Source organism: Scylla paramamosain, chromosome 4, assembly GCF_035594125.1.
Source record: "Scylla paramamosain isolate STU-SP2022 chromosome 4, ASM3559412v1, whole genome shotgun sequence".
Lineage (NCBI taxonomy): Eukaryota > Metazoa > Arthropoda > Malacostraca > Decapoda > Portunidae > Scylla > Scylla paramamosain.
In genome coordinates, this window is record NC_087154.1 from 23,772,027 (window position 1) to 23,792,700 (window position 20,674).

The 20,674-nt window shown below is 35.8% G+C and overlaps 1 protein-coding gene across 9 annotated transcripts in view; it reads left to right on the forward strand.

Annotated features, from left to right (window-relative positions):
* The window catches only part of LOC135099889 (folliculin-like), a 62,519-nt gene that overhangs the window by 10,087 nt on the left and 31,758 nt on the right, over positions 1-20,674 (forward strand). For all 9 annotated transcript variants that reach the window (XR_010268419.1, XM_064002523.1, XM_064002527.1 and 6 more), the window contains exons 2-6: positions 8,835-9,007; positions 10,051-10,167; positions 11,240-11,359; positions 15,172-15,281; positions 19,767-19,878. Coding sequence is in view for 8 of the 9 variants with exons in the window: in XM_064002523.1 (XP_063858593.1) it covers positions 8,835-9,007; positions 10,051-10,167; positions 11,240-11,359; positions 15,172-15,281; positions 19,767-19,878 (632 nt within the window). In the remaining variant the exon portion in view is untranslated. The remainder of the gene's footprint in view (positions 1-8,834; positions 9,008-10,050; positions 10,168-11,239; positions 11,360-15,171; positions 15,282-19,766; positions 19,879-20,674) is intronic.

Genomic DNA, 20,674 nt, shown 5'->3' on the forward strand with positions numbered 1-20,674 from the left:
CATTGAATTACAGACCAGTGTCCCTAACAAGTGTGGGGGGCAAAAATAGCGGAAAGAATAGTTAAAAATAGATGGATGGAATATTTAGAAGAAACACATACATTTGATTGACTAACAGACAATTTAGTTTCAGAAGTGGAAGATCTTGTCACGAATTGTGAGCTTTTATAGTAGAGCAATTGATATAATTCAAGAGAGAGAGGGTTGGGTAGACTGTGTTTATTTAGACCTAAAAAAGAGCGTTTGATAAGGTAGCACACCAGAGACTGCTTTGGAAAATTAAAAAAATATAGAGGGTTTGCAAGGCAACACACTGAATTGGATTACAGACTTCTTGAGGGACAGAGAAATGAGAACAGTAATAAAGGCAGAAAAATCAGAATGGTGTAAAGTTACAAATAGAGTACCACAGGGGACAGTCTTAGCCCCTGTAATGTTTCTGGTGTATGTCAACGATATGGTGGATGAGGTTGACAGTTATATAAGTCTGTTTGCAGACGATGCAAAATTATTGAAAAGAGTGGAAAACAGTATGGATTGTGAAATACTACAAAGATCTATATAAGATATATAAATGGAGTAAGAAATGGGAAATGGAATTCAATGCAAAGAAATGCAAGGTGATGGAATTAGGAAAAAGCAAAAGAAGACTGACAAGTTCCTACACCATGGGAGAAGTGGAAATTAAGAAAACCAAAGAAGAAAAAGATTTGGGAATTACAATAAGTGATAATTTATCACCCGAAAAACATAAACAAAATAGTTGGGGAAACTTATGAGTTACTAAGAAAGATGAAAGGGACATTTGCTTACATGGATAAAGAGATAATGAAAAAGTTGATGTGATTCGACCAAAACTGGAATATGCCACAATTGTTTGGTCACTCCATAATAAAAAGGAAATGAGGAAAATAGAAAGGATCCAAAGAGTTGCAACCAGATTGGAACCAAGTTTGAGAGATTTAATCTATGAAGAAAGATTAAGGAGATTAAAGCTTCCATCATTACAAGAGAGAAGAGAAAGGGGGGACCTGATTGCTATATACAGAGGTTTAAAGGGCAAGGATCAAGTTGACAAAGAAGACTTATTTGTTTGGGACTCAAGAGATACAAGAGGACATGAAATGAAATTGAGGAAAACAGCAAATAGAAGAGATATCAAGAAATATTGTTTCCCAAATAGAAGCATAGAAATATGGAACAACTTAGATGAAACAGTGGTACAAGCAACAAATATTCATGAATTTAAAGTTAAGCTGGATGCTTATAGATATGGAGACAGGACAGCATGAGCATAGCTCTTTTCCCATAAAACACAATTAGGTAAATACAACTAGGTAAATACACACACACACACACACACACACACACACACACACACCCACCCACCCACCCATCCACCCACATGGTCTGCTAGCATAGTGGTTAGCACACTTGGCTTGCAACCGAGGGGCCAGGGTTCGATCCCCTGGGCGGGCGGAGATTATTTGGGTGTGTCTCCTTACACGTGTAGCCCCTGTTCACCTAGCAGTGAGTAGGTATGGGTTGTAAGTTGAGGAGTTGTGACCTCGTTGTCCTGGTGTGCTGTGTGTGTGTGGGTGGTTTTGGGTCCAACCCAAAGATTACTCAGTATGAACTCTGAGCGGTTTCCATAGGGGAACGGCCGGCTGTCTCGAGAGAGACCAGCAGCAGACTGCACAGTGAATACACACACACACACACACACACACACACACACACACACACACACACACACACACACACACACACACACACACACACACACACACACACACATTTCCAAACAGACTATGCACGTCTAGCGAGTAGTGACGTAAAAGTGATTATGTATCTTGTCTGGAGAGAGAGAGAGAGAGAGAGAGAGAGAGAGAGAGAGAGAGAGAAAAATCCTTGCCCAGTGTGTTAACACTGCAAGGAAAATGCACAACTGGCAACTAAGAACTACAGGACATTTCCCAGCCAGGCCGGGACTACACATCAACACTGAGTGCCAGAGAAAGAACCTCATGTACAATCACTTGACTTTATTCTCTCTCTCTCTCTCTCTCTCTCTCTCTCTCTCTCTCTCTCTCTCTCTCTCTCTCTCTCTCTCTCTCTCTCTCTCTCTCTCTCTCTCTCTCTCTCTCTCTCTCTCTCTCTCTCTCTCTCTCTCTCTCTCTCTCTCTCTCCAGACAAAAGATACATAATCACTTTTAAACAATATTAAACTCTCACATGCATACTAAATCCTTACATACTTTATTGTGTAGGTTATGTCATTCTAGGCACATATTTTGATAGTTGAACCAGATTGGCAAATTTAGATGACAGTTAGGTTTGGATTGATTAAATTTTAAAATACATGTTATTTTGATTATCAGGCTGCTGTATAGCAGTTAAGGGGGATATTACATAACAGTTCAGACAAGAGTCCTCAAATAGCAGCCCTGTCTATTGGGGACCAAACTTATTTTGGTAAAAGGAAGTGATTTTACTGAGAAGCAGTTATTGTATATATTTAAAACATTGAAAACTATCAGATTTATTTTTTTCTTTCTTTGAAAGGATGCAGCTTTCTGAGCATTTAGCACAAAAAGTTACATGATGCTCTTCATGTACTTATGTTACACACTTTGATATTGACATTATGTCTAGAACATGCATTCCACTGCTCTCTTGATGAGAGTCTTACTCCTCATCAGCATCAGCTACATCATCCAGCCTGAGCTGCAAAAAGCACAGAGAAAAAAAATACTGGAGGGTTGGCTAATTCAGATGCAGCAAAGCAAAATTAGAAGACAATCTAGCAGAATTCATAGAACAGATTACTGAGAAAATGATCCACCAGGTGTTTAAAAGATTGAAGTGAATGGGTAGAGACTATTATCATCAGAGTTCCAAAGGCCAACAGTCTGAACAGAGAAAATTCTCACATCAGTGACAGGGAATGATGATTCTTTTGCTGTGACCTCTAGTGCATTCAGAATTCATTCTCACAAATAAATCATTAAAATATGGATACTGGCTGTTCATAATTTTCCAGACCATTATTAAGTTGGCCCTTGATTGAGACCATTCCAGTATATGTAGATCCCCCAAAGTAACCTCTATTCCACAGGACATACATAAAGTGAATAACTAGATGAGCATGGGATACAGAAACTTGCACCATAAAATCAGGAGGCCTGCAGACTACCTTGCAGAATACTATTATTAGCCTTGCAACATAGTTTAGACAATGGTTCTTTTAGATGCTGGAGAAATTTTGAAAAGAATTGACCAATATACCAAGATACCTATAAGAAGCCATATTAGGTATTGGGCTGTCAGCAGTAAAATAATCAGAGATTGGGAAATGGTTATTTCTGCATAAGTGAGAGACCCCAGGACTGGCCTCTTGCTGCAGCCCACCTCCCAATTTGGGTTTTGAGTCCCCCTACATTGCAGTATGACTTAGAGGCAAGCTGATCCCGGTGTTAGATGTGATTCACATTAGTATATTGCATATTAGTGGCAGCCTGGCTATATATCAAAATAAACCTAGTGAAATTAAAATTAAGTCAGATGTGGAAAAAAAATTCTTGTAGGAGAAAAAGAGATCAGGATATACAGGCCAACACTCGGCAACACTGACACCGAACTCTCAAAACTATTCAACACCAAGTTAGGTCTACCAATTATCATAGAAAGATTATAAAGAAATCAACAGAGAAACGTAAAGAAATTATGAAGTAATAATGCAAATAAGCACATTGTACAAGAGGAAGAATGATAAAGAATATACAAATGCTGGAATTAAGGACACACTGTAGGCAACACAAGAAACAACATAAACAACTGTAGAGTGAGACAGCTGAACTGTAAAAAGGCCTCTATAACTACAAGAAGAGAACTGCTTCTATATTACTGTTACAATGTTGTATTTACACTTTAATAGTGTTCTCATTATTGGTAAGTTTGGGAGACATGACAAACCTATCTGTTTGACCACTGGGTGATATTGAAAGAAATACAATAACAATAGATCATATCAGCCCTGGGTGTTATGCCCCTTTGAGTGCTCCATAGAAACTGAGAAATCAATCTGAAGTCAAGATAAGTTGTTAGTCATGAAACTGTGTTCTCTCACCTGGTGGGCTTCCTGATACCTGGGACTGACAACCCAGGTGGCCAGTGAAAGCCACACTGATGTGCCAGCCCATCCAGTATTATGTGCTATTACTGTACAAATCTTTGACAATTAGCTGGATAGTGCATCATGTGCAGTAAAAAAAAAAAATTGATAAAAATATAAATTTGTAAAGACTTGCCAAGATGAGCAGAAAGGGATGCCTTGAAATCAGATACTGTTTTGAAATGACATTCTGGTGAGAGAGTTCCAAAGTGTAATTCCTCTGACACTGAAATACTGTTTGCATATATCCAATTGTGTTCCCACTTGAGCAATCTTGTACTAGTAATAGTTTCTTGTTGGTACTTGTGTATAGAGGTGATGTTCAAGGATGCAGGTAAACACAGTGGCATAGCAGCTGCAGTATATTAAAACAAAACTGTACCAATAATTAGTGTAGTGAAGCTGCCAGGAGCCACATGTCCACTCTGAGGCCTGGGTGGATGCTGACTCCTCAGGTGACTGGGGGGAGGCTGATGGGCAGCAGGTCAGGTCAGGCTGGGGGGTCGTGAACTGACTGGGAGGTTACGTGGCCAGCAAAGTAAGGAGCTTGTGACCTCATTAAGAATCCACTCAGCTGGCAGAGGCAGGCTTGACCTCACTCCTACGTGATCGGCTGGGGCTGTCACTTGAGGCATGGTGTCAGATCACTGGCAGGCGCCACATGGGGAATGGAATGTGGGATGGGCGAGGTGTCCTGCCACAATCTTGTACTGATGACCTCTTGTGGTATTCTGTGTTGGGTTGCATAACATGTCTTTGTGACCAACAGCACAATGATCGTGAAAAATTTGTCAATTCTTTACCATGTGGCATAATAGTTGACTGTGAAGAGCATAAATCCAAAGCTTTCAGTCTTTGGGAGTAATCCAGGTGTTCCATGTTCTTTGTCCAATGTCTGAACAGACTCCAGCAGCCTTAGATCTGTAATATATCCCAAATTCCACAGAGATTAGTAGTACTCCAGTAGGGGCTGTAGATGTACTATATAAATAGGAATGAGAAAAGATGCCTCCCAATTAACTGTAGATTTAAGTAAGTTTTGAGCCTTTCCAACTGCTTTCTGAACATTATTAGCTATATGGTGATGAAATTTCAGTGATGAGCCTATACTTACTTCGAGGTCAATTGCTGAATTCTTAATTGGAGTTGGTGTGTCATTCATATAGTATAAGCCAGAGACTGGTAAAATTGACTAATCCACAGGCTGTCTACTGAATTGTAGTACTACACACTGATATTCATAGACAATCCCCAAGAGGATGCCACTTTATGAAGAAGAGTAATATCTGTGATAAGTAGTCATATCTTGCACAAGAGCATTTGGAGAATTTGTCTTAATTGTAGTATGTAATTTAAGGTCATCAACAAAAATTTTTGTGCTTGATTTAATATTAGTGAGAAAATTAATGTATAAAAGAAAAATCATTGGACCAAGAAGAGAGCCCTGATGAACCCCACTCACTACATCACAAGGGTGATGCAGTTTATGATCCATTATTACATTCATCACTCTTGGTCAGAAATTCTCTGATCCAACCCAAAAGATTGTCCATGATGCCCAGATTACTCATTTTGTCTAATAAAATACTGTGGCTTATCTTATTGAAAGTCATGGAAAAGTAAAAAAAAGAATGAAATCAACATTACCTCCTTGATCTAGTGCATAGGAGATATCATTACCTATATGTTAGCAATAGCTGGTCCTTAGTAGACTTTACTGAGTGAAAGCCAAACTGGTCATTACATAAGATGTTACTGGTGGTATAATCACAAATAATCTTGCTCAAAATATGTTTGAGTCACTTTCCACAGACTAATGTCAAAATTACAGGTCTGCAATTTAAAGGATTGTGCATAATCTCTTTTTTTTATAGATAGGGTCAATCAAGGACATCTTTCATAAGGAAGGCATGGCTCAGGAATTATATGAAACTGAAAATAAGGAATAAAGGATATGTAAGTTCATCCTTACATGTTTTCATTAAGCAAGGTTAAATCTCTTCTGGTCCCATTGAAGATGATGCATCAAGAACAGAGAGTGCAGCCTTAACTGAATATACAGTAATGTCAATATGCCCTATATTTCTATCAAAAGTTTGGTGTAGCTCGGGATGATCAAGAATCTCCCGAACATATACGGCAAAGAGTGCTTCGGCAAAAATATTGGCCATGCCCTCAGCATTATTAACACTTCCATCACCTGATTTAAGTGGGTCCACTAGGTTTACCGACCTTCTTATGATATATACATATATGAACAGAACATTTTTGTGTTGTGTGGGAGATTATCAAATATGGAAGCTTCATACTCTGCCTGTTTCTTAGTGATAAAGTCTTTAAATTAATGATTAACATCTAGATAGAATATCAGTGCTGCAGTAGCCTCATTAGAGTTTCTGCCTAATTGAGAATGGATTAACTTATATTGTGTCCATAATAACTCTCATCTCCTCTTCAGTGACTGTAGGGGTTGGGCATTCCATTCAGAGGATTTTGTATCTACTTTTATTTCAGTGTAGGGAACACATTTATCAATCAAAGGCATCAGAGCATTGTAAAAATGAGAGCACATGTCATCCACATGGAGGTGAAAACATTCATAATTCCAGTCAGTAGAAGACAGACGACTACTAATCTCATTGTATTTACCCTTATGCCAAAGTCTGTATCTGGTTGATTCCCTAGAACCTGAACTGATCTGAGAGATGTAACAGCATAAAACTGGTATAGTAGCTGCAGTATATTAAAACAAAACCATACAAATAATTGATTTAAGGAAAAAGGAAAGTGCCTGAACCTCATCCACTCTATCACCTTCACTAGTCAATATAAGATCTGTTGTATTGCCTGATGCAAGAAATGTTGGTTCAGTAACCCACTGTGTAAGTCCAAGAGTGGTAAAACAATCATAGAAGTGACATACCCTAAGTGTTAACCTGTAATAAGGCAAATGCCCACCCCACAACTGGACTTGCTCACAGTTTAGTGAAGCCCAGGGCCAGTTGCCACTCATGTACAGAAACTCAACCATATACCTGTAAATCCCCATTACCTCTTGGAGAACATAAAAATAGAGAAGGGTGAATAGGTCCCCAGCCCAGCATTACCTTTGGGTAGATAATAAAAGTTAAAAAAAGGATACAAAAGACATTCCACATCTCTTATGCACACTTTCATTACACTCTGCCTCCCATCTCATCACTCCACGTGTCTCTCTTAGCTTGTGTCCACAGCACTCACTCCTGATGTTGACATTTTATTCACATCTGTCTCTGATCCAGAAGTCAATGTTAGGAGAATGCTATTCCTCAAATCTTTCATTTTTATATCCATAAACAGTTTTCTCCCTTTCATGACTTGCAAGTGTTCATATGACACACCTACATTTCATAACCATTTCTTATTTTTATATCCATCTAGCAATGTTCACTTAGCACTGTTCCTAGATACTTGAATGTCACTTTCCTCCTCCATTCTCTCTCATTCCATTGTCATCTCATACCTACCTGTAGCTGGTACATTTATGCTATAAGATATTCTAAAATAACACCTCCACTTCTCCCTTCTCAAATCCCATGACCTTACTTTTCCCAGCATTCACCCTTGGTTTGTATCTCACACTTATCCTATGGTGGAAGACTGAAAGGGAACTTCAGAATTGGAATTATGCACCACTGAAGTTCTTTTTTTACTCTCTTTCTGTAAGGCAATCATCTGTAAAAAGAAATGCTACCACAGTAAGACAGAATTATCTTCAAAAAGACATGCTACTACAGTTTATCCCATTCTGTTCCATTTTAGCCTCACACCAACATCTACTTTAGCTTTTATTTTCCTCATACAGCCATCCTTAAAAAATATTCAACAACCATGGGAACATCACACATCCTTGTCTCACTCCTGCCTTCACCAAAATTCCCTCAAGTTCACACATTTACTTGGATCCCTAGAAAATCCATAATTCCTTCCAACAACCTACATATAATTCAGAAAAAACATCCCAATGGACTTCAATACCCATTGTGGCATATGCTTCCTCTAGGCCCTTTAATGCTGTATACAACTTTTCATTCTTTTTTAAGTTGTATTGCCAATTTATTTTCTATAAATATTCCTGCTTAAAGTTAATTTACTATTACAGTATTTACAGACTTGAAAGAATGCTTATGAAAAGTATTTGTATTGGATTCTGGCATTACTAGGAGACAAGTATGGATAGTAATATTGGAGCTTCTCTGTTCCTTGATGGATGCATCCCAAGAGAGGAATGAGGCAGCTGTGATGAGAGTGATGATAATGAATTCATGTTTTATAAGTGCTAGATCATGACTATAAATTATGAAGTTCAGTATCTGCTTGCTAACCATTTAAGTTGAGATTATGACTGTAATCTTGGTCATTGGAGCAACAGATTAAGAAAATTAGTCACAAAAAGTATGTGGTGGTGGTGGTGCTCTCACCACCACAGGCTGGAATCTTGGCAACTACATACAACTGAAAGACAGATACAAGCATTGTTTTAGAAAGGAGGCCAGAGAGAGCAAAATATAGAAATGAAGTACAAGTATGATGACCCTGAAGGAACATCGATAAAGATTATTGAAATAGGTAATTTATAAATCATCAATTATAAATTATCTGTCATTACTTTAATTTTCAGAGGTTCAGATGAATGCTATAGTATCCATATGTCACTTCTGTGAATTGCACGGACCCAGTGTTGTCTTCTGCACTCAAGCCTTCAGAGACTTACTGGGGTTCAATGTTATAGCTGACATTGAAACTTCACCATTAGAAAATACAAGAACTGGTGAAGATGAGGAGCAGACAAAGGTAGTGTTGTTCTTATGTATAAAATTTACAATCCTGACTGTATATTTTTGTATATTATCTCAGGATACCTTCATCTTATTGTTCATGAATTTATAGGGAAGTGGGGATTTTACCTAGCACTATATCATTTCTACATTTTTTTTTATATAATCATTATGTGTCATCAAGTGTCTCCATCTTCTTGACCTGGTGCTTTTTTTGTTATTAGCACTTTTCTTTAATGTTCCTTCTTAACATTAGAGGTTGTCTCATGTACATTTTCCATCTTTTAACATTTTTCAGAAAGATTTTTACTATTTCGCTCCTCTTTTCTTTTTTTTTTTTTTTTTGCACTCCTTCTATACTATATTAAACAAGTTCTTCATTGTTTTGTTATCATTGTATTTCTTTGCAAACCTTTGACTGGTTTAGTATTCATGTCTCCTTCAGAATTTAATTTGATGCATAATTCTCCCTTTCATTGATGTCTTGTCGTTTTGTATTCAACAGTCTTGTGCTTCTTTACCTTTGGTCTACATTTTGGATAGTTATGTTTTGTTGTTTATTCATCTTTATTTATTTATTTATTTTATTTTATTTTATTTTATTTTATTTTATTTTATTTTATTTATTTATTTATTTATTTATTTATTTATTTATTTATTTATTTATTTATTTATTTATTTATTTATTTATTTATTTATTTATTTATTTATTTATTTATTTATTTATTTATTTATTTATTTATTTATTTATTTATTTATTTATTATTATTATTATTATTATTATTATTATTATTATTATTATTATTATTATTATTATTATTATTATTATTATTATTATTATTATTATTATTATTATTATTATTATTATTATTATTATTATTATTTATTTATTTATTTATTTATTTATTTATTTATTTATTTATTTATTTATTTATTTATTTATTTATTTATTTATTTATTTATTTATTTATTTATTTATTATTATTTTTTTTTATATAATTTGAATAGGTAGATAATGATGTAAGAACCACATTTCTTTCACCAACTTCCTTATTGCAGGATGGAAAAAGTGACTTGTGGAAGTATGGAAGAATTCACCAGGACATTGTGGCACAGGCACGGAATGAGACCCCTAATGAAACCTGTGTTGCTTGTCGCTCATTTCCACACAATAAGGTGAGCCCGCAAGGTGTTTCATTGCCTTCATTTTGGTACATTTGCAATTAATATTGTGCACTACTACATTTTGGTCTCAATGTTTATTTTAATTATAATGATTTACATTTACCTAAAACACTCTCTCTCTCTCTCTCTCTCTCTCTCTCTCTCTCTCTCTCTCTCTCTCTCTCTCTCTCTCTCTCTCTCTCTCTCTCTCTCTCTCTCTCTCTCTCTCTCTCTCTCTCTCTCTCTCTCTCTCTCTCAATTCAGAATTAAGAACAGCAACTCCAACATCAGCCTCAGAATCTGTTTAGCTCTACTTTTTGGGGATTGGCACCTTCATTGGGCCTTTTTTTATTTGCCTTTTTTGTTGGCCTTGGCCAGAGCCCCTTTTATATATATATATATATATATATATATATATATATATATATATATATATATATATATATATATATATATATATATATATATATATATATATATATATATATATATATATTAATATATATGTATATATATTATATATATATGTATATATATTATATATATATGTATATATATTAATATATATTAATATATATGAATATTAAGAATAGGATAGGTGATGGGACAGAGACCTGCAAAACACCATTGTTAATAGGTTTAGGAGAATAGCAGCCATCTAGCACAGTAGTGTAGTAATACAATGGCTGGAAAGGAAACTTGAAATATAGATACAGATATCAATAGAAAATGTATGAGAAAAGCTTGGAAGTAAAGGATTTATGCCAGACTCTGTCAATAGCTTTTGAGATGTCAAAGGCGAGAGTGAATTTTTCACTAAAATCCTGAAGATAAAAGGATCCAAAATTCAGTAAGAAAAGCTAGATAGATCATTAGTGGATTGTCTTTCATGGAATCTGTAGTGACGATCAGGAAGAAGGTTATGATAATATAGATACTTCAGAATCTTCCTGTTGAGGATAGACTCAAAAGCTTTAGAAAGACAGGATGTCAAAGCTATAGGTTGGTTGCTTAAAGGATTAGTCATCCTGATTGGATAAAGTTATGATTGCAGAATACTAAGGACATTCTTCCCTTTCCGCAGCCTGGATACATCAGTAATGATGACTCTGCTAGAGTCAGCTACATCAGCTCGCAGTATCCATTACAGACTGAGCTCTACATCCTTGTTCGACAAGCATGCATAAGGTCTCTCAGCTGTGAGGTAAAAGAAGTTATGTTTTTAAACACTGTAATTTGTTCTTGACTTCATGAAACTGTGGCAACATATACATCCAGCCCTCAGCATTTGCAGGTACAACAGTCACAGACTGAGTTATTGACAGATTGGCAACAGAAGGGGAAGGTATGCAGATTTGATTTTTCACCATTTGCCACCAATTCAAATTTGATACACAATGTGATTCACCACACACACACACACACACACACACACACACACACACACACACACACACACACACACACACACACACACACACACACACACACACACACACACACACACACACACACACACACATTATTTAGCATGTTTTGGCAACCAATTGTGTACGTATTCTGCTGAATGTATATTGCATGCATTTCATAGCTACTCAGTTTCCTCACCTCCACTCTTGCCATGACCAAGTCATGTTAACATAATATTTTCATCATGAATTCATTCTAAGACACCTTACCAATGTATTTTTAAAAATATACAATAGGTACATTAATAAGAATACATATGCGTTTATTTACCACAGTAGTGATGATATGTAGGCAGGTTAGAGTATGTGGAATGACAGCATTGGCAGTTGTGTTGGTTATAATAAGGACTAGGCAGGATGGAGCAAGAAGCCACACCACAATATTCATCATTATTTTATTTTGTTTTTGTTAACCCATACAGTACAGTGTTGTGATTTGTCAGAGATAGGGGTCTCATCAGGTTGCATTTTGTTTGTTTTTATTTTTTATTTACCCTGTAAAGAATAACATTGTTTCATATATATATATATATATATATATATATATATATATATATATATATATATATATATATATATATATATATATATATATATATATATATATATATATATTATTCCCATGCTATGAATGGAAGTGTGGCTACCACATGATTTTGATTTTGATATTTTTTCCATTCTCAGAGCTCACAATATCAGACTAGGGATACTGAATTTTATTTTTATATTTTTTAAAGTTTTTATTCTCACCTTTATATACACTTTCCATAACCCTATAGTGTGTGTAATAAGTATTTCTTTACATTACAAATACTTATAAATAAATAAGAATTACAAGTTCAACAAAATGGTTGGATGTGCATCTGGCAACACCCCATATGTCAAGGGCTACTACACCAACAGTTCTCAAAGAATGCTATGAATTTTACAACTCTGTTTTCCTTTCATATTACTTTGAAGCCTTGCTTCCTATTTCTTATACCTTACTGGTTATAGATTTGAGAAGTAATCTCCTAGGAGAAAGTAACTTACTTTTTTATGTGATGAGTTTTTGGGAAACACAGTAGCCTGCTCTGTGTAGCCAACTCAGCAACATTTATAACCAAAATCTTTATCCCTCTCCAATTCCGTAGCTTTCAATTCCATTTTATTTATATTTTTTTTATTTATTTTTTTTTTTTTATGTAGGAAGGATACTGGCCAAGGGCAACAAAAATCTAATAAAAAAAATGCCCACTGAAATGCCAGTCCCATAAAAGGGTCAAAGCAGTGGTCAAAAATTGGTGGATAAGTGTCTTGAAACCTCCCTCTTGAAGGAATTCAAGTCATAGGAAGGTGGAAATACAGAAGCAGGCAGGGAGTTCCAGAGTTTACCAGAGAAAGGGTTGAATGATTGAGAATACTGGTTAACTCTTGCATTAGAGAGGTGGACAGAATAGGTGTGAGAGAAAGAAGAAAGTCTTGTGCAGCGAGGCCGCGGAAGGAGGGGAGGCATGCAGTTAGCAAGATCAGAAGAGCAGTTGGCATGAAAATAGCGGTAGAAGACAGCTAGATATGCAACATTACGGCGGTGAGAGAGGGGCTGAAGACAGTCAGTTAGAGGAGAGGAGTTAATGAGATGAAAAGCTTTTGATTCCACCCTGTCTAGAAGAGCAGTATGCTTTAATATTATATGCATATTAACACAGGCATAGAAAAAACAAAATAATCCCCAAATATGTCTCATTTACTACAGAAGTATTCAGTCTATAATAACTCTGTCCTCAATAGATAGGTATCTATATGAAAACATTCACTCCTGACTTGTCAAAATATTCTCTGTTACTGTTAGTGACAAATCTTATACAGCAGAACCTCGGTTACAAAATGCCTCCCTTTTCGAACAAATCGGTTTTCGAACATTTTAGTCATTATTGCTTCGGTTGCAGTACCATAATTCAGTTCTAAAACAAAGTTACTGGATTTCAAATATTAAAAGAAATAGCAAAAGCTGTCATTTATTACTAATTTATAGTTTCTAAAAATATTTACTTAATTTTTATATATTTAGGGGAGAAACACAGAGTGTAAGACAGCAATTTAATCTTTGAAATATTGTAAATGTGATCCTGTTAAAAACCCTTGATGTAAACAAACAGTTTTCAGTGCTCAGGAGTAATCCTAATCACCATTGTACAACTGCATTTTTCCAGTAGCTTTTCCCAGCAGCAAGATGTCTAAGTATTATGATCACCTTAATTTTGGTGGTAAGTGGGTTGCTTTTCTCTTTGTCACACTGTAAGGCTTCCCTCATTAGATTAGTGACAAAGAGAATACCTGCACAGTCTAAACAGTATCTTCTGATGAGTTCTGTCACAAAGTTCATTCAATACATTCTTTTTGGATAAGTAATTAGTAAGCTGGAGATGTTATGAAGCAGCCATCTTGGCTATGTGAGTGTCTGTCATGAGCCACTAAGACAGGGTAGACTGGGAGGAAAATAGTTTCAGTTTTTTAACATTTCAGATTTTGAATAGCATTCAGGAATGAATTAAGTTTGAGAAGCAAAGTTCCGCTGTATATACAAAACAAAACTGAAGGCCATAATGTGGCTCAAAAATGAAATTGTATATTTACATACTAAAATCACCTAAGCTTCGGAGGTGCCACTTGGTCTAATTATGAATGGTTTAATCTTATTTTTTTTGCAAACTGGAATATTATAGTATCTTATAACAAGACAAATGGTATTAAAAAGCATGTAATTTATCAATAAGCATTACATGACAACATTATTGCAGTGATTAAAAGTACTCCTGTAAAATGCTACGTGGCATCATCACTCAACTGTTTTCAAGGTCACTTAGACTTGTTCCAACCCTCCTTCCTCACTTCAACGATGCCACATAGCATTTTACAGGAGTACTTTTAATTACTGTAATAATGTTGTCATGTAATGCTTATCGATAAATTACATGCTTTTTAACACCATTTGTCTTGTTATAAGATGCTGTAATATTCCACAGCTTGCAAAAAAATAACATTAAACCATTCGTAATTAGACCAAGTGGCACCTCCGAGGCTGTGACAGTGCAACCGTCAGTCCGTCATCTCATAGCTACATGCAGAGCTCACCTGCAAGTCCCATACATCTTCAGTTGCTCTGACGAGTAAACAAAGCCTTAAAATGCATATGTGAATAGAACATTTTCTACTTAGAATTACACATTCTTTCACCTCTTTCAGTATTTGCAGAAACTCACATTGCACCCTGTATATACTAAACACTGTACAGGTTAAATATTAAGTTGTTTGTTAATCAATGTACATGGGATTTTCCTTACTTAAAAAGGGCCATAGCAGATCAGAAGCATTTTTAAGGGGTTCTACCACCATAGGAGGATCAAGAGTTTTTTTTGGGGCGGCACATAAATTATTTGTGTATTTTCACTGTTCAGGGATGTCAGTTATAACACCCACAAATGCTGAAGGCTGACTGTTTTTACATGTTTACATTACTTAATTTCCTGACATTGAGTCAAATAAGTTATATGCATTGTACACACAGGTATGTCCTGGAAAAGAGGGACCCATATATTTTGGAGATGAGGCAAGAGGCCATGTACTGTCTTACACCTTCTTCCTGAGAGATGTCCAGGCCAGGGGTTTCCATAGGTGGTGAGTAGAAGCCTTCTGTCTTTGTATACTGCTGGAGTTAAAGAGGTTGACCAAGATTCAGTGAAGAAGGCCAGATCATCAGTAGAATGACCATAGCAGAACCCATACTAGCAATTGGATAAAAGGTTGTGAAATGATAGATGTTTAAGGATCTTCTTGAAGCAATAGGATGTCAGTTTAAAGAGACAGAGCAGTCATTCTTTTTAGATATAGACTGAATATAGGCAAGTATCCAACAGGAAGGAAAGGTAGATGTTGATAGTGAGAGTTGGAAGAGTTGACCAGGCAAAGGGTTAGCATGAAAGTACAGTTACAGAGAATAATACGACTCCATGAGGTCCATAAACTTTCTGAAGAATAAGGCCAGCAAAAGCATGAGAAACATCATTAGGAAGAATCTTGATAGGTGTGAAATAGTCAGAAGGTAATGGAAAGGAAGAAATGACCTCTGAAACATATAAAGTTGAATTTTCAGCAAAGATTTTGGCAAAGAGTTCAGCCTAAGAGGTGAATGAAACAGCAGTGGTGCCAACAGGTTGAAATAGAGGAGGGAAAGATGAAGAAAAGTTGGAGATATTTTTGGGTAAGTGCCAGAAGTCATGAAGAGAGTTAGATCTGAAAAGTTTTTGATATTTTCTATCACTGTAAAAATAGAATTTTTGGCTAGTCAAAGATTAGTCTTAGCATGATTTCAGACAAAAAAAGTAAAGTGCTTGAGTTTCATGAAATGCAAGGTTTGGGTACTATTTGTGGGTCACTTTTCTGTCATGTATACCACAAGAAGAGGCCTAATTAAACCAAGATTTGGAAAGTTTAGTGTAGGAGAAAGAATAAGGAATGAATGCTTCCATGGCTGACACAATTGCCTCCTTCATGCACTCAGCACATAGAGATGGATGGGTCCTTTACATGGAAGCAGACATCATTCCATGGGAACTAATACCTCCTCAGGTTTAGCAAAAGTTAAAATTTCAGAGGCATCTTGAAGTGCTAAGGCAAGATACTTAGTGAAAGTTTGAGACAATTGGGTACATCTCTAAGATGGTCAAGGTTATAGTTAGGATGGTACAGTGCATGCTTTAGGTTATGAAGGATAGCAAAATTAAAGACTTGTCCATCTAGTTGATCAGTGAAGGGAGATGAAAATCATAGCTGGTGGTGAACATTGCAGTCTCCAAGAATAGAGATCTCTGCAAAAGGAAATTGGTATAGGATGTGCTCTGCTTTCAAAGTTGGGTAGGCAAAGAATTATATATAGTTAGAGGAGTTCTGTAAAAGATATACAACACAAATGAACTTGGTTTGAGAATGAATGTGAAAAGCCAGATGGTAGAAAATTCAGGACTCAAGAGTGTGGACACAAGAACAAGTCAAGTCACTGTGTATGCAGACACAATATCCAGCTTTGGATTGAAAGTAAGGATAGAGAAAATAGAAGAGAACAGAGAAGGGGTTGCTGTCTGTTTTCTCAGACACCTGTGTTTCAGTGAGAAAAAAATGCAGTTTAGTAGAATACAGATGATGATCCACAGATTGAAAATTAGATGCGAGACTGCAAATGTTGCTGAAGCGAATGTAAAAATGGTTGAGAGAAGTGTCAAGATATTTTTGGTTAATATTAGAAAAGCAGTCTGACCTGGGAACATTTCTTGTTCCCTTTATGGATAGAGACTGGAGTTAATTTTAATTACCATTATTATTATTTTTTTTTTTATTATTTATTTATTTATTTTTATTTTTTTTATTTATTTATTTTTTTGAGTCAAAGGTGTAGGTGTATAAAGTGCATGTTGTGTGTGTGGTGTGAGAAGGAATAGAATCATCTTCAGAGGGTAGGCTGTAACTATCCTGTTGTGTTGTGAGACTCAAAGGGACACATTCAGAGGGGTCACAGCTGAGTCATGCAAGTTCACAACACTCACCTATGCCAGTGCATATCAAACCTTCCTGAGATTAATTACTGTTTTTGTAGGTGTCTACTATCTCCTCCATATGGAATAAGGATGTGCTAATGGGAAAATTTCTTTAGTCTTCAGCTGTATTTGGTAAGTGGAGTGCTGCTAATGGGGAAATTTCTTAGTTCTTCATCTGTATTTGGTAAATGTGGAGTGTTGCTATTGGGAAAATTTCTTAAGTCTTCAGCTGTATTTGGTACTTCCCCTGTCCCAGTCCACCCAAATCTATTGCTTTCTCCTTCCTCACTCCTTTCTTACAAATGACTAGAGTTATACTCCTTAGGTGTACTGGCCACATCATCAACATTCTCTGTTACTTCACTGCTGCTATCAATCATTATTACAGTGGTACCTTGGGTTGTGATTTTAATTTGTTCCAGAAGACCACTCTTAACCCAATAAAAATTCATATCCCAAAACAACTTTTCTCTTAGAAAATAATGGAAATGCTAAAACGTAATCTCTGAAAATAATGGAAATCCTAAAATTTAATAATAAAAATTTATTTACATGTTATTTTGTGCAGAATAACAGTAATTTTCCTTACAAACAACAATATGAATTATAAAGATTAACAGCATATAACAATTATGAATTAAAGATAGATCATTGAAATAAAGTAGACATTAAAGAAAATAAGAAAAATCAAGTGGCTATATATTATTGTGAGCTTCACAACATATATGCCATAATCATGTTCTTTTATGGCCTTCTCTTAGTTTTTAAGGTAATTATGGCCTTCCTCTTCTTACTAGCATCATCCTTAACAGCCAGCTTCTTGTGTGACATTGTAAATGAAGTGAACATTACTTTAAAAAATACAGAACACACTAGAGCACAAATAAATGGGGTGTGACTGTACAGCTGTTTCTTCTGAGAGTGCAGTATTGATTGAGAGAGAGTGAGAGCAGGCATGGCCTGGCATTTCTTTCTTTACCACCTGCTGCCTAATGGAAAACAAAGATGGCTTGAGTGCTCTGCACTGAAGCCAATGCACTTCAAACAGGTGCTCAGTATTTGAGATTAACAAGAGAGCAGATTAGATCACAAAAAGGAATTGTAAACAAGACTTCATCAGGGAGATGCCAATAAAAAGGTGCAATCTCCCAATCTTCAGTTAGAACCAGGTCACAGCTAAGTACTTGTATGTTGAATAAGTTTTTTTTTTTTATGAGTTTTTAATTGTAATGTGAATATTGCTCATATTGAGCTAAAATAATAATTCAAGCATGTACTCATCACTTGTAACTTGAGTATTCACTCACAACCTGGAGCTTTTTTATTTAAGTACCTTTTATTCATAACATGAATTACTCACAACCAGGGCCTCTCGCAAACCAAAGTTGCCTAAGCGTGTGTGGATGAGTGTTGATGTAGTTCCGTGAGTGGTTAGTATGTGGCATTGCCTCCACCCCTCATTGCTCTATTTGCCACAAGTCTGGCTCCTTTTCTGTATCATCATCATCCTTCACACCACTCTACCCCTACATAAATGGAGGCCTTTGATGCTATACTACACTCAATACACTGCAGTGAACTACACAGACACAGATGCAGACTGAAGGGAACTCTCCATTGACTGGGGGAGTGGCAGTAGTAGCAGTGAAACTGTTGCCACACACCTTTTCTTCTCTATTTTATCTTCTAGCGTCGTTGACATTTCATTGTGGGAGCATCCTTTAATTCTTTCTTGGTCACCACCTCTATTGCTGCTCTCATCCACAGCAAAAACCTGTTGTCTGCCACTAGCAACCCATTCTTGTACATTTTTGCAGCAACTTGTAATCATTAAACCTAGCCAGTTCATAAATGGAAATGTCCTGTACTGCTCTTGAGCATTAAATGTTTTTATTTTTAATTAAGTTTACAACAGATTTAGCAAGTATATCCAGTTTAAAGTGTTATATTTTTTTGTTAGATATAAAGTTTGTTTGTTAGGATTAGGAGACCCACTGTATTCAATATTCGCTATACCATTGTTCATTATATTAAGGCTTAAACCCTACTGGAGAATCTCTAACATCTAATTTCTTAGCTTGCAAATACCTTTATCTAACAAGTGTACGTCCCATGATTGGTTTAAATCTAGCAACCAGAAAGAAAACTCGGTATTTGGAGTGTGCACCCAATAGGTACATGGGGATTAACCCTCTATTATTTTATTTTATTTTATTTATTTTTTATTAACTCCCTTGGGTACCACTTTAATGAATCTTCTACTGTATGTTTTAAGTTTCATCTAGCAACCAGAAAGAAAACTCGGTATTTGGAGTGTGCACCCAATAGGTACATGGGGATTAACCCTCTATTATTTTTTTTTATTTTATTTTTTTTATTAACTCCCTTGGGTACCACTTTAATGAATCTTCCACTGTATGTTTTAAATTTCTTCCCGAAGTTCATAGGGACAGTGTACATTTATAGATATCACGATCATTTACCATATTAAAAAATATAATTATTTTTTCTTATATTTTGCTCTAGAAAGGTATCTTATTACTAAAATCTAAACTATTGCTTAATTTTGCAGGTATAGTATTATGGTGCTTATGAAGGACAAAATGCTTCTCCTAAACTCATGGCCATTTATTGTAAAGCACCTCAAGCAGATCATCAACAATCTTCAAGACAGTGCTTCCAAGGTAAGCTCAGCAATGAAGCATTGTTTAAACAGAGATATATCTGTGTGATGAATGTTTAAAGCTGATCCTTAGTTGATTGGTGTAATATGTATAATCTGTGTACTGTTCAATAATTTCTACCCAACACCATCATAACTCATATAGACTAAGAATCTTTGTAATTTTATTTTTCACCATGAATTCTCGACCAATCTACTTAAAATGGTGCTGATTTGATCTATGCTACCACACTAACCTCACACCACCACTCACTACCTTTCTTCACATCATGTCCAGCCCATTTAATTCCACACACCTGCTCTGCACAACCCACAACGGTATTTTTGAGACACTGTCACTCTTCCACATTACCCACTTCCAGGTCTTTCATTACATTCCACTCATTCACAATCTTCCTGATACTATTTTCTCCCTCTTCTCTAGCTCACTCACATTTTGTCATACTACAGCAATAAATGTTTTTACAAAAGCATAGATTCAATGAACCTTGATTCTATTTAACTTCAGTTTCTAATTTCATTCTTCCACTAAAACAAAGTGTTATGTGGATGGCTTGTCTCACCTGCTGTCTTCAAAGTGGATGTCAGCCAGTTATGTAAATTTGAAAAATATTATTGGAAGTCCAGCTGTGATTCTGGTCACCCATTTTGTTGCAGAGTTGAAGGAATATTGTCACCATAGTATTTCAAGGTCATAGTAAAAGGCAACTGAAAGGGATGGAGAGAAGGAATTGGAGATCTCTTCCTCTGTATATTCATTCCCAATATGAGACAAGAATTATCAGGGATACCTCTAT